Source organism: Arvicola amphibius, chromosome 1 (assembly GCF_903992535.2).
Source record: "Arvicola amphibius chromosome 1, mArvAmp1.2, whole genome shotgun sequence".
Lineage (NCBI taxonomy): Eukaryota > Metazoa > Chordata > Mammalia > Rodentia > Cricetidae > Arvicola > Arvicola amphibius.
The window spans coordinates 32,187,729-32,200,708 of NC_052047.1; the positions used below are offsets into that span (position 1 = coordinate 32,187,729).

Consider the following 12,980-nt stretch of genomic DNA (forward strand, 5'->3'; position numbering starts at 1 on the left):
ACGAGCACCATTTATTGAAGATGCTTTTTTTTTTCATCGTATATTTCTAGCTTCATTTTCAAAAATTACATGTCAGTAGGTTTGTGACTTTACTTCTGAGTCTTTGATTATATTTCATTAATTAGCTTTTCTGTTTTTATTGTTTTATTATTTTTATTAAACCAATACCTCAATGTTTTTATTATTATTGCCCTGTAGTACATCTTGAAAAGAGACAGTGACACCTCTAGAAATTCTTTTATTGTACAGGATTGTTCTAGGAATACTGTTTTTTATATAAAATTGAGTATTGTTATTTCAAGATATTTAAAAAATTGTGTTGGGAATTTGATGGGGTTTGTTGTAGATTGCATTTGGTAACATGACTTTTTGCTATGTTACTTTTACAAATCCATAAACATGGGAGATCTTTCCATCTTCTGATAGTTTCTTTATTTTCTTCAAAGACTTGCAATTATTATTATACCAAGTCTTTTACTTGCTTATTTAGAGTTACAACAAGATATTTTATGTTATTTGTGGCTATTGTGGGGGATGTTGTTTCTTTGATTTCTCTCTCAGAGGAATTTCTATGTCATTTGTACATAGGAGGATTACTGATATTTTTCAGTTAATTTTGTATCCAGCCACTTTGCTGAAGGTGTTTATCAGCTGTAGTTCCTTGATAGAATTTTGAGACCAGTTTTGTATACTATCATATCATCTGTTAATAGAGATGTTTTTATTTCTTTCTTTCCAATTTGTATTCACTTGATCTCTGTTAGTTGTCTTAATGCTCTAGCTAGAATATCAAGTCTTATGTTGAATAGATATGGAGAAAGTAGATAATATTGTCTTGTTCCTGATTTTTGTGTAATTGCTTTGGGTTTTTCTCCATTCAATTTGATGTCGGCCTAAGGCTTGATGTAAATTGCTTTTCTGTTGTTTGTATATGTTCCTTGTAGCCTTGATCTCTCCAAGACTTTCATCATGAAGGCATGTTGCCTTTTGTAAAAGACCTTTCAGTATGAAATGAAATAATCCAATAATTATTTTCTTTCCATTTATTTATATGGTGAATTATATTAACAGATTTTCTCGTGTGAAAACACCCTTGCATTTCTGGGATGAAGCCTATTTGACCATGGTGAATGATCTTTTTGAAGTATCTTATATTTGGTTTATGAGTATTTTATTGAGCACTTTGTATCTATATCCATAAATAAATTGGTTTGTAATTTTTCTCTCAGTTGAATCTTTGTGTGGTATGGATATCAAGGTGACTGTGGCATTATAAAAGGAATTTGGTATTGTTCCTTCTGTTTCATTGTAAGTATGGTATCTTTCTGGGTCCATTTGCTTGGAAAATCTTTTTTAATCCCTTTATTTTGAGGTATAAAGGGTTTGATGTTGAGGTGTGTTTCTTATATGTAATAGAAAGTTGGGTTTTATTTTGAATCCATTCTATTAGCCTGTGTCTTTTCGTTGGGTAATTAAAAACATTGATATTAAAAGATATTAATTTCCAATAATTGTTATTTCCTATTGTCTTGCTGTTGTTGATGATGGTGGTGGTAGTGGTGGTGGTGTTGGTGGTCACAGTTGTGGTGGTGGTGGTGGTGGTGGTGTGTGTGTGTGTGTGTGTGTGTGTGTGCTTATGTGTTTGAGTTTTCCTTCTTTGTGTTTTGCTGGTGTGAGAATATTTAGTGCCTGTAATTTCGTAAGTCTACTTAACCACCTTGGGTTTGAGTTTTCCTTCTAGCAACTTGTATAGGGCTTAATTTGTGCATATATACTGTTTAAATTTGACTTTGTCTTAGAATACCTTGTTTTTTTTTTAATCTATTGTAATTCAGAGTTTTGCTGGGTATAGTAGTCTGTGGTGGTATCTATAGTCTCTTAAAATCTGTAGGATATCTGTTCAGGCCCTTCTGACTTTTAAAGTCTCCATTGAGAAATAAGGTGTAATTATCATGGGTATGCTTTTGTATGTTACTTGTCCTTTTCCTGGTGTGGGAGGTCCTAAATGGGGTGGGAGGTCCTTCTGTCTATGTGTTGCATTTATTGGCTAATGGATAAAGAAACAGCCTTGGCCTGTTGATAGGACAGAACTTAGTTAGGCAGGGAAAACTAAACTGACTTCTGGGAGATAGGAGGCAGAGTCAGGGAGAAGCCATGTAGCTCTGCCAGAGACAGATGCTGAAACTTTATCCAGTAAGCCACAGCCACGTGGCAATACACAGACTAATAGAAATGGGTTAAGTTAATATGTAAGAGTTAGCCAATTAGAAGCTAGAGCTAATGGGTCAAGCAGTGATTTAAATAATATGGTGTCTGTATGATTACTTAGGTTCTGGGTGGCTGCGACAAACAAGTGGCCCTCCTTACATTTTTCCCTCACAGTTTTTACTATCCTTTCTTTGTTCTGCATACTTAGTGATTTTGTTATTGTTGTTGTTAATATGTGACAAGGGAACTTTCTTCTTTGATCTAATATATTATGTGTTTCATGAGCATCTTGTACCTTTATATATCCTTCTTTAGGTTAGGAAAATTTTCTTGTATGATTTTGTTAAAAATATTTTCTGGGCCTTTGAGCTGGGATTCCTCATTTTCTTATCTTATTATTCTTATTATTCTTATTTTTTTGGTCTTTTGATAGTATCCCAGAATCTCTGGATATTTTGTTTTAGGAGATATTGGAGTTTAACATTTCTTGGCATATGTATCTATTGCCTCTATTGTATCTTCAATGCCTGAGGTTCTATTTTCCATCTGTTTTATTCTGTTGGTGATGTTTCTTTCTCTAATTCCTGTTAGCTCACTTAGATTTTTGATTTCCAGAATTACCTGTTTGTTTTTTCTTTATTGCTTCTATTTCTGTGTCTGCATACACACACACACACACACACACACACACACACACACACACACACAAATTCAACCAAAATAAAAAAGATTTAAAAAAATCTCTTCACTAAGAATTTCCCTTAGTTACCTAATTTAAGAGACAGTTCTTAGCATATATTTTCTTTTTTTTTAATTATAAATGATTGGCCAATAGCTTAAGCTTTTTAAAAATAGCTCTTGTAACTTGAATTAACCCATTTCTATTAATCTATGTGCTGTCCCAAAACTTGTTTACCTCATCTATGAATGTCCCATGTTGCTTCTTCTGCATCTGGCTGGCAACTTCTCCTGACTCCCCTACTCCACTCTTTTCCTTCCCAGAATTCTCTCATCCCCGAAATTCTGTACCACTGTTTTAACTTGTAATTGAGTTTGGCTTGGGTGTCCAAAGAAGGTATTTTTTTCTTGATGTATACACTTATAGCTTTTTTGTGGGGGGAATTCTATCCTAATTTCTACATGGCTGTAGTAATTTTGTCCCTCACTTTTACTGTGCAAGAAAAGGCTCCTCTTCTTCATACCTAAGGCAACATTGATCTGTTATCTGTTTCATAACTTCTCTTATTATATATAAGTAAAATTATGTATCTTTGTGATTTTCTTTTTTCCTCATGATGAGTGATATCAAACCACTTTTGATATGAGTGTAAGCTATTTTAAATGTTTTATTTAAAAACTCAACATTTAAGACTTTTAGTCGTTTATTTAAATTGTGTTGTTACTATGTGTCTGACATATGTTTCTCCCATCCTAAACTTCATATTTTTAATGTGGTTTTAGTTCCTCTTGTTTAGTTTTGCCTTGCTACTTAGTTATTTTGTATACACATTCTTAAATATTTGATAGTAATGCAAATCCCTGAGAAGACCACTCTCCCACAACTGTTTTCTTTTTCTAGGAACTTTGCAATTTCAAGTTTTCTTTTCAGATAGGAAATCTCTTTTGAGTTTATTTTTATGTAGAGTGAAAGAGAAGGATTCACATCAATTTTGTGAACCAGGATTCCTAGGTTCCCCAACACTAAAAAGCAGAATCTATGAAAGAGACATTCTACTCAGAGATTATAACACTAAATTCGCAGTAATTATTCCTTTAACTTCCAATAATCCTTTAACTTTCCATAACCTGTGACCATTAGCCCTTTATTGGTTTACAAAAGGGAGTATTTCACTGTTATATCCTGCCCCCAAAGGGTTGTTGGTATATATGTTAGAGTGAAAATATAATATTTGCAAGCGTAGGGTTTGAGTTGAAATTTAGAATTTCAAGAATTTGAATTTTGCTGCTGAAACATTTCTCATCAAGTGATAAAGACAATTCATATATTTAAAAATCATTGCAAATTTTAAGTGACAAATTATTTCTTAATAATTTGCTGCCTCTGCATTATAATGATGAGTGATTTTGAATGCTTTCATTAGGTATGCTTTACTAATATATTGTAAGAATATAACTCTACTGTGTTGCTCTCCTGTTAATTGTTTAAATTTCCTGATCCCTAGCTGCAAAGGAGGAGCCCGAGTATTTCATCTCCACTCTGCTGGAATAGCTGTGTGCTTTTTGAGATTCTGTTAGATTGGGTGTGTTTATGTACAATCTTATACCAATTTGTTTTATTGGCATTCTGTTGATCTTAAATGCACTACATTTTGAGATGTTTGTGATATTAATACTTTTTAAGTTTGTTGATTGACTCCCATTAAATACAAACTCATGAGTCTGACCCTAATTATCTTTGCATATTTCATTTTTTTCAGTTATTATATCTGCTCAAAAACTACATTTTCCTTCATTGTAGGAAAAAATAACAATGATTGAAATTTACTCAGCAGATGCTATACTTTATTATCAAAAACGGAATAGTGAAATAAATTTAGCACTTTTAAATATGCATATTAATTTCAAGTAAATGAGAAATCATTCAAGGATCAGTCTTGAAATTTGGTTATGTTTTAGTGAGTAGATATATTTTTTCAGAAATTGGCTGTGAGCATTGACTTATATTTAACGTAGCTCTGCACTAAAGAATATGCTGTTTTCATTAAGTTAATGTGTCCTTGAAGCTGTGTTTATGTAGCAGGCTGTGCATAAGAGAGTGATTTTCTTGTTTCCAGTCCAAATTATGGAAATAACACTAAAGAAGTTTGCTGTGTAAATGGAGAATTTTAGTGTTTGTGAAAATATCAAATGTAGACAGTGTACTTGTTTAGGTTCTACTCATAAAAAGCTTAGAAATAGGATATTTACTTTGTTATCACATATATGAAATGATTAAGATTTTTTTATAAGAATTTCTTCCATAAACCCTGAACTATATGGACCTTCATCTCTGCATTATTATTCAACCACTAACAATATTTTATTTTATTTCAGTTGTAGGCATGCTAAAAATGTGTATGTCCTTTTTGTTTTCTTTCTTCTGAACTGTGCCTTCATTGTGTGCGCTCAGCAGTGGCTGCTGGCTCCCGAGTTGTGATGCACATTTGTAACACCTATCCACCAATTTTAGATGTCTTCACATTCCAGATGCTTAGATTAAAAAATGACTTGCTACTTGCAATGGTTCTGTTTTTTGTTTTTTTTTTTTCATTTAAGTAGTAAGTTTGGCACTAAATACAGGGTATGTAGACTTGTTCGGAATACACTGAATGGCATCACTGATAATTATTATAAATAAACACTTAAAATATAAATATATACTTACCAATACTTTGTCATTTTAAGTGTCTAATGAAGACACTGAATTAGCATATACTTCTATTTTCTACTTGTTCTATGCAATTTATTAATCTTTTCTTTTATGATGTCTTCATTTTAGTTATTTTACAACTTTTTTTACTGAATTCAAGTTAAATTAATCAAAATTTAGCTAACTTGGCTCTCTCACAGGCCACTGAAGGAAACACATTTCTCAACCATTTTCAGCAGTAGCCTCTTATTCTCTTTAGATGTTGATAATGGGAAGAGTAAAACTGTCAGTCTTGTCTTAAATAAGATACACTATGGTTTACATTTGGCAAAGATTTATATAAATCTTTATATATATTTCTGTAAATCTGTCCATGTAAATTGATATAAATCTTTATATATATGTATATTTCATTTGTATGTAAATACATATATAGACATTGATGCTTTAGAAGAAAAAAATCTAATTTTCAAACAACACTGGCAATAGCTTGAATTGTGTGTGTGTGTGTGTGTGTGTGTGTATTCTTGTTATCTTTCTATGAAAATAATAAGATTTTATGATCTATGATTCCTGAAGGAGGCTAAAAAATGTTGAAATACCTGATGCCAAGCTGAGCTGCTTCTGTGTTCCTATGGGATGTCAGTCTTGTGAGTGTTTGTCTGGTCCACGAAGGCAAACCTAGCAAAGATCAACCTGAACCCAGAGGAGTACACCACACAGCTTCATGATTAGCACACCAATAGCAATGGTTTTTCTTTTAAGCTACAGAATATTCTCTACTCCATAAACCAAAGATTTCCTTATCTCTTCACACTATTTGACACTGTTGATATTTTTGTAATTTTCAACTCTTCTGGTAGCTTATTCTTTCTATACTTTGAATACACACACATGTGTGCACACACACAAATGTACATGTATTTTCTTTTATGATTCATTTTCTTGATATCTCTATTATTTGTTTTCAACACTCACTCATAAAGAATAAATGCTTGCTCTTATAGTCTCATCTTTTCATGTCTCCATTAAAATAATATAACATGTCCAACACTAATGTAACAATTGATGTAAGTGGACAGAATTATCATAAATTCTAGAGATGGCTAAATTCTACAAGAAAATCTTTCTCCTAAAATCTTTAGTATGTTCTAAAACCTTGTTAGTCTCATATTTCATTTTTAGTAGGATTAAAATAAGTGTAAAGTATAAATATGGGAAAATGATATATATGTAAATACAAAAATATAGTCATAATATTTCCTATTCATGGAAACTGAGAAAAGCCAAAATGGAAATTTCCAGATGTCTTCATTTGAGCAGTAATAAAATGACCCTTTATCTCATGCACACAGTGATATGGATTGGTGAAAAGCCTAATGTGAAAAGCAGAGGTAGTTCATTTTTATAGCAATATGTTCATATGTATGTATATATTGCTATAAAATATATATTGCTATATGTATATATGTGAAGTTTTGTACATCTTTATGTTATTTATTTTAGAGTTGCATATTCTGTCCTGCCATATAACATAGATGCTTTGTAACATAGAATGCATGAAGTGCTTCTATACCTTTGTAAGAAATAATCAACGTAAAAGACAATAATTAAATGAAATGAAGGCATAATTAATAGAATATCAAATTATTTTAGATGACGGTTTGAATTTATTACTTTCAAACTTTGCAGACACCTGCCAGCTGGTACTTGGAAGCATTTACACTAGTCCTGTAGCTAACTCTCACCACTTTGCATGGGCGGCTTGAAAAAGAATGTTCACAGCGAAATCGTGACACTGATCATCTGAAAATGGAGAAAATATTTAAGGGCAAGGAAAAATGTCTATGTTGTGAAATAATATTCTAATATAGTGATTTATGGCAGCAAAATTAACCCAAGTGTTTTATAGATTGTAAATACTTTTTAATGATACAGCTATGAATGCCACTTATATAAATATTTAAATTGTGATAACATGTATCTTACCTTTATAAGCACATGAATGAAACTGTTGAGTGTAAAATTCAAGGAAGTAATTCTTCAAGGACCATGAGAATATAACTAGGAATGGGGAAACAAAGAAGGATGCTTGATATTCTTTTGAATAATGATATTGTATTTGTAATATTATTAGTTAATTAATTTTTTTGTATGCCAGGTAGATGAGAAAAGAGAGAATTCATGTGAATGTCAAAGAACAATTTGAAGGATTTCTTTGATATTTTTAGGTTAGGTTGGTTATAATCCTCAGTGACAGCAAGTATCCTTACTCACTGAGTCAACTCACCATATTTGCAATATTTTTTAGACATTTTATGTGTGGAAGCAAAATAATGTAAAGTACATATAAATGCCTCAGTCCCATTCTAGAAAATTTGTGAAATACTTGGAAGCCAAGCTAGAAAACATACACTAGTGATTGACATTATCTTCCAGTATTGCAGGGCTTTGGACAGGAGCAAAGAGAGTGGCTTCAGTTCTAGCAGATCAAGGAAAATTACAGTGCTCAGCTCAGGCAGAGTTTGCTATGTTGGGCAAATGGCAGGGAATGTGGACCTTTAACACTACTAGACTACAAGAACTTTCCCTGGTGGGAGCAGCAGTAGAGTTTGGATACCAATGGCCCTTATAGACTGCTGTGTTTGAAAGCTTGGCCCATAGTGAATGGCACTGTTACGAGGTGTGACCTTGATGGAGGAATTGTGTCACTGTGGAGGAAGACTTTGAGGTTTTACGTGGTTTTTATGGCAGACTCTCCTACTTCCTGTGGTTCAAGATGAAGATCTCTCAGCTCCTTCTCCACTGTCATGTCTGCCTACATGCTGCCATGCTTCCCACCATGATGATGATGGACTAAATCTCTAAAGCTGTAAGCTAGCTCCAATTAAATGTTTTCCTTTATAAGAGTTTCAGTGATCTTAGTGTCTTTTCACAGCAGAAGGATTACACACAAAGACAGAAAGTTGGTACCAGAGACTGGGTATTGCTGTGATCGGCCTGACTGTGCTATCCTTCTTGGAGGAATGTGGATTTTGGAACATTGAATAAGGAAAGCAGTAGAATGGTTTGAGTGGGTGTAATTGGCCATGCTCACAGGATGGATGACGGTGTTGCTGGGAGTAACTTGAACTGTGGGTTCCTGGCTCAAGAGATTTCAGAGAAGAAAAATTTTAGTATGTGGCCTAGAGACTGTTCTTGTGATATTTTGGCTAAAAATATGCCAGCTTTTTGACCTTCTTTGAAGTTTATGCCTGAGGCTTAAGTAAAACATTTTGGATTAATTGCATTGGCTAATAAAATCTCAAAACAACTAGCATGCTTCCATCATACAACGATTAGTGTTTACTCTAATGAAGATTTACAAAGAGAAGGAGCAAGCTCGGTAAGGAGGAAAATAAAATGTACAATTTGAGGAGTTAAGGAACACCAGGAAGTGGAACGAAGTGTTCAAGAGATAAACAGATTAAGAAATGGAATAAAGGGTATGGTGACCTCCAGACAAGATCCAACCCAGCAAAGTTTCCAACTTGTGAAATGGAATTAAAGAAAAGTTTAGAGCTAGGAGTGGTGTTACATGCCTTTAATCCTGGTACCACGAAAGCAGAGGTTATAAGTTCAATTTTGGGTTTCTATTGTGGTGAAGAGACATCATGACCATGGTAACACTTATAAAGAAAAACTTTTAATTGGGGCTGATATATGTTTCACAGGTTTACTCCATTATTGTAAGATCTAAAAGCCAGCCCCTACAGTGACACACTTTCTCCAACAAGGACACACCTCCTAATAATGCCACTTCCTATGGACCAAACACTCAAATGCATGAGTCTATGGAGGCCACTCCTACTTAAACCACCACATTCCATCCCTGGCCTCCAAAGGCATTTAGCCATAACCTAATGCAGAAAGGCATTCACTACAGCTTCAAAAGTCTCCATAGTCTATAACGGTCTCAATTCTGTTTGAAAGTCCAAAGCTGAAAATCTTTTATTAAATTCGTGCTATCACTTACGTACGCAAACTTTTCCCAGTGTGGCACACAGTCTCCAGCTGCATGGGGATCAAGATGCAAAACTCTCAGCTCCTTCTCCAGTACCTTGTCTGCTTGCGTGCTGCCATGCTTCTTTCTAAGATGATAATGGCCTAAACCTGTGAAACATATGCCAGCCCCAACTAGATGTTTTTCTTTACCAGAGTTGGCATGGTCATGAGTCTCTTCTCCACAATAGAAACTCAAACGAAGACAGTAGGAGACAAATCAACTATACTTGTTGGACAGATTTGATGGGCACACTTCATATGCTATGAAGTCTTAAGGACAAACAATGCACTTAGACATTGTCTGTCAGATGTTCCTGATTCCGTGCATGTAGACTTTGAATTCTTTGCTGTTGGTGTGCAGAATATGACCACAACATCAATAAGCATATAAAACCTCAGAAATCTTTAAAGCCCACACTAACTATCCAGAAGTGGAAAACTTAAAATTGAACGTTTATGCAAAAGTTTAAAATGTCTTCAATTTCCCTTCAAAAATGACCGTCACAGGTTTGGGAACTTAGGTAATGCTAATGGGAAGGAATACTTGCATTGACTCTTCTTATAATGAAAACACCGTTTAATCTAGCTTTTCTGTTTCCATTTAAATGAAAGTCCACATTAAAAAGTCCTTATCTAGGCCATCAAGAGTGATGGTGAGATCATATTATGGAATCTTCCCCTGATATTAGGGATGTAGGCCAGAGCCACTGTTATCTCCTGTTGCTATAGTGACCTGTGATATGCATCTCCTAGACATTTTGATGGATCATTAATCAACTTTGTGTTGATTTCTACTTGTTCGAAATGGTAGATTTTTGTAATCCTAGCCGATTAATTTGTCTTTTAATGTAACAGAACTTTATTTAAGTGAAGCTGTTACTTTCTAAGATGCTTGCTTTAAAAACAATAGATCATTTCTGAATTTGAGATGTGTAATAGAACATTTCCATTACTTATGCATGACTGCACAAATACATAGACAGTAACAATAACTGGTGACAAACAGATTATTGGTTCTAATAATCACCATTGTAGGTTTAAAATCACCATTTAATTTAAAATATGTTGATGGAGGAGTGTCTGTTACTTTTATTAATAAAAAACTGCCTTGGCCCTTTAAGAGAACAGAAAATTAGGTAGGCGGAGTAGACAGAACAGAATGCTGGGAAGCAGGCAGGGGGGAGACTCTTCAGGCAGTCGCCATGCTTCTCCTCTCCGAGATGGACTCAGGTTAAGATCTCTCCTGGTAAGCCACATCATGTGGTGCTATATAAATTACTAAATATGGGTTAAAGCAAGATATGAGAATCAAGCAATAAGAAGCTACAGATAACAGGCCAGGGGCCAGGCAGTATTTAAAAGAATACAGTTTCCGTGTAATTATTTTGGGTAAAGCTAGCCGGGTGGCGGGACACAGCCTGCAGCTCCTTCAACAATATGTATGCGAGAGGGGGAAGGGAGAGAGAGGTGAAAAAGAGAGGGAGAGAGAGAAAGAGAAAGAATGAAAGTATGGAATAGGGAGAAAGGGAAGTGAGAAAGGGAGAGACAAACTAAAATGAATTATTAAAAACTGATAATAGAGGTGTTCCACTTGTTTATTATTTGAAAAATTCAGATTAAAAGTGGTCTAATCTTGTGAAAATTCTTCTATCAGAGCTGATTTAACAATTTTTTATGTCATCACTTACAATGTTTTTGAATTCCTAACACAAATGTGGTTAACATTACGATGTCTCACCATTTGTTAAGAATTAAAAACAATGATCTTCAATAACTTCACTGTCAGCAGAAAGTGATAGTTTCTGCAGATCTGACAATGCAGTTAAGAGCTTTTCTTTCTTATTTATTCATGCTACTGGAAAGGTACATGTTCAGTTATTCTTGGAATAACACGAAACAGCAAATACAGTCTTGCCCACGCATGCACCATCAGGAAGCACCTTTAAATGATGCACTTAGTACTGCAGTTCCTTTGAGAGACTGTTCAGCTGACAGGTGGAAGACACAGTAAATTTCTTCCCTTCTTTTATAAGAATGTGTAGCTAGCTATGCACATACAAATACTTTATCCTATTGCAATAGGCAACATTTCTTCATAACTTACAGGACTGATCTATGGATGTTTTTATTTCCCTCAATATAGCTTTCTGTAAACTATTCAGAATATACTCTCTCTTGAATTTCACAGTATGTCATTATTTCCAAAATGTTTACTGTTTTGAAACGGATTGTCATTTTATGTTTTAGGAATATACAATAGATGTTTTCTTTCGACAAAAATGGAAAGATGAGCGTTTAAAATTTAAAGGTCCTATGAATATCCTTCGACTTAACAATTTAATGGCTAGCAAAATCTGGACCCCAGATACTTTCTTTCACAATGGGAAAAAGTCGGTGGCTCATAACATGACAATGCCAAACAAGCTGCTTCGAATCCAGGACGATGGGACACTGCTCTACACCATGAGGTATGTTGTTGAGACATGCTGCGAAGACTGTGAGACTGTGCACGAGCAGCTGGGCGAGGGATCATTAACCAGGAGCACAAGTGGAACATCTTCCTAAAATTACCGAAGAGCTCACATTTTGATTTATAAAAGTATGGACTTTAAGTAATTATAATGAATTTAATTTTAAGCTTGAAAGTCTCCTGGTTATAAAAAATTGATACTTTTGGTATTCTCCTCATTCCATTTTAATTAAAAAACTTTAGTATATGACTAGAAATTTGTTTGCAGAAGCTTGCAATTTGCCTTTCTGTATCCCATCTTGTAGCATCTGCAATTTTAAATGATTTTTAAGTATGCATTTTAATCTGTATGTAATGTTCCATAATACATAAAAATTCATTATTTTTTATGTATTAACTAAATTAGTTAAATGAAATCATGTATTAGGCCTAACCATAGAATATTAGTATTTTATGATTAAAAATAATGATGTAACATCAATTTCATACAGTTCATCCTTTCTTGAAAATGTAGAAATGCATGTAGCTGTTGATCATTGCAATTACCTTTTAAGTATTCTGATGAATATTTTAAAATCAATTAACTTAATGACATAGAACTAAAAACTATAAACCTAATAAAACGATGTTGATTCCAAAGTTAATGATTAATGAAGAATTTGAAAAACAAAATGTTATTAGTGTTATATGCACACAGACATCATGCTCCATGCATTCGATGTCTTATAATGTCATATGAAAAGTTAAGTTCTGCATTTTAGCAATTAAAGCTGTTTTCTATTGTGCCTAGAGGAAACAGGAGACAGGAATTGAAGACTGATTTCTAGGTGACCATTGGCTACAGTGGAGACACTGGATTATTCTTTTCCCTGTTTTTGAATACTTCAA

The 12,980-nt window shown here is 33.8% G+C and overlaps 1 protein-coding gene across 2 annotated transcripts in view; it reads left to right on the forward strand.

Moving 5' to 3' along the window:
- Positions 1-12,980, forward strand: part of Gabra2 (gamma-aminobutyric acid type A receptor subunit alpha2) — a 143,607-nt gene that overhangs the window by 62,550 nt on the left and 68,077 nt on the right. For both annotated transcript variants that reach the window (XM_038336496.1, XM_038336487.1), the window contains exon 4: positions 11,870-12,090. In XM_038336496.1, the coding sequence (XP_038192424.1) occupies positions 11,870-12,090 (221 nt within the window). The remainder of the gene's footprint in view (positions 1-11,869; positions 12,091-12,980) is intronic.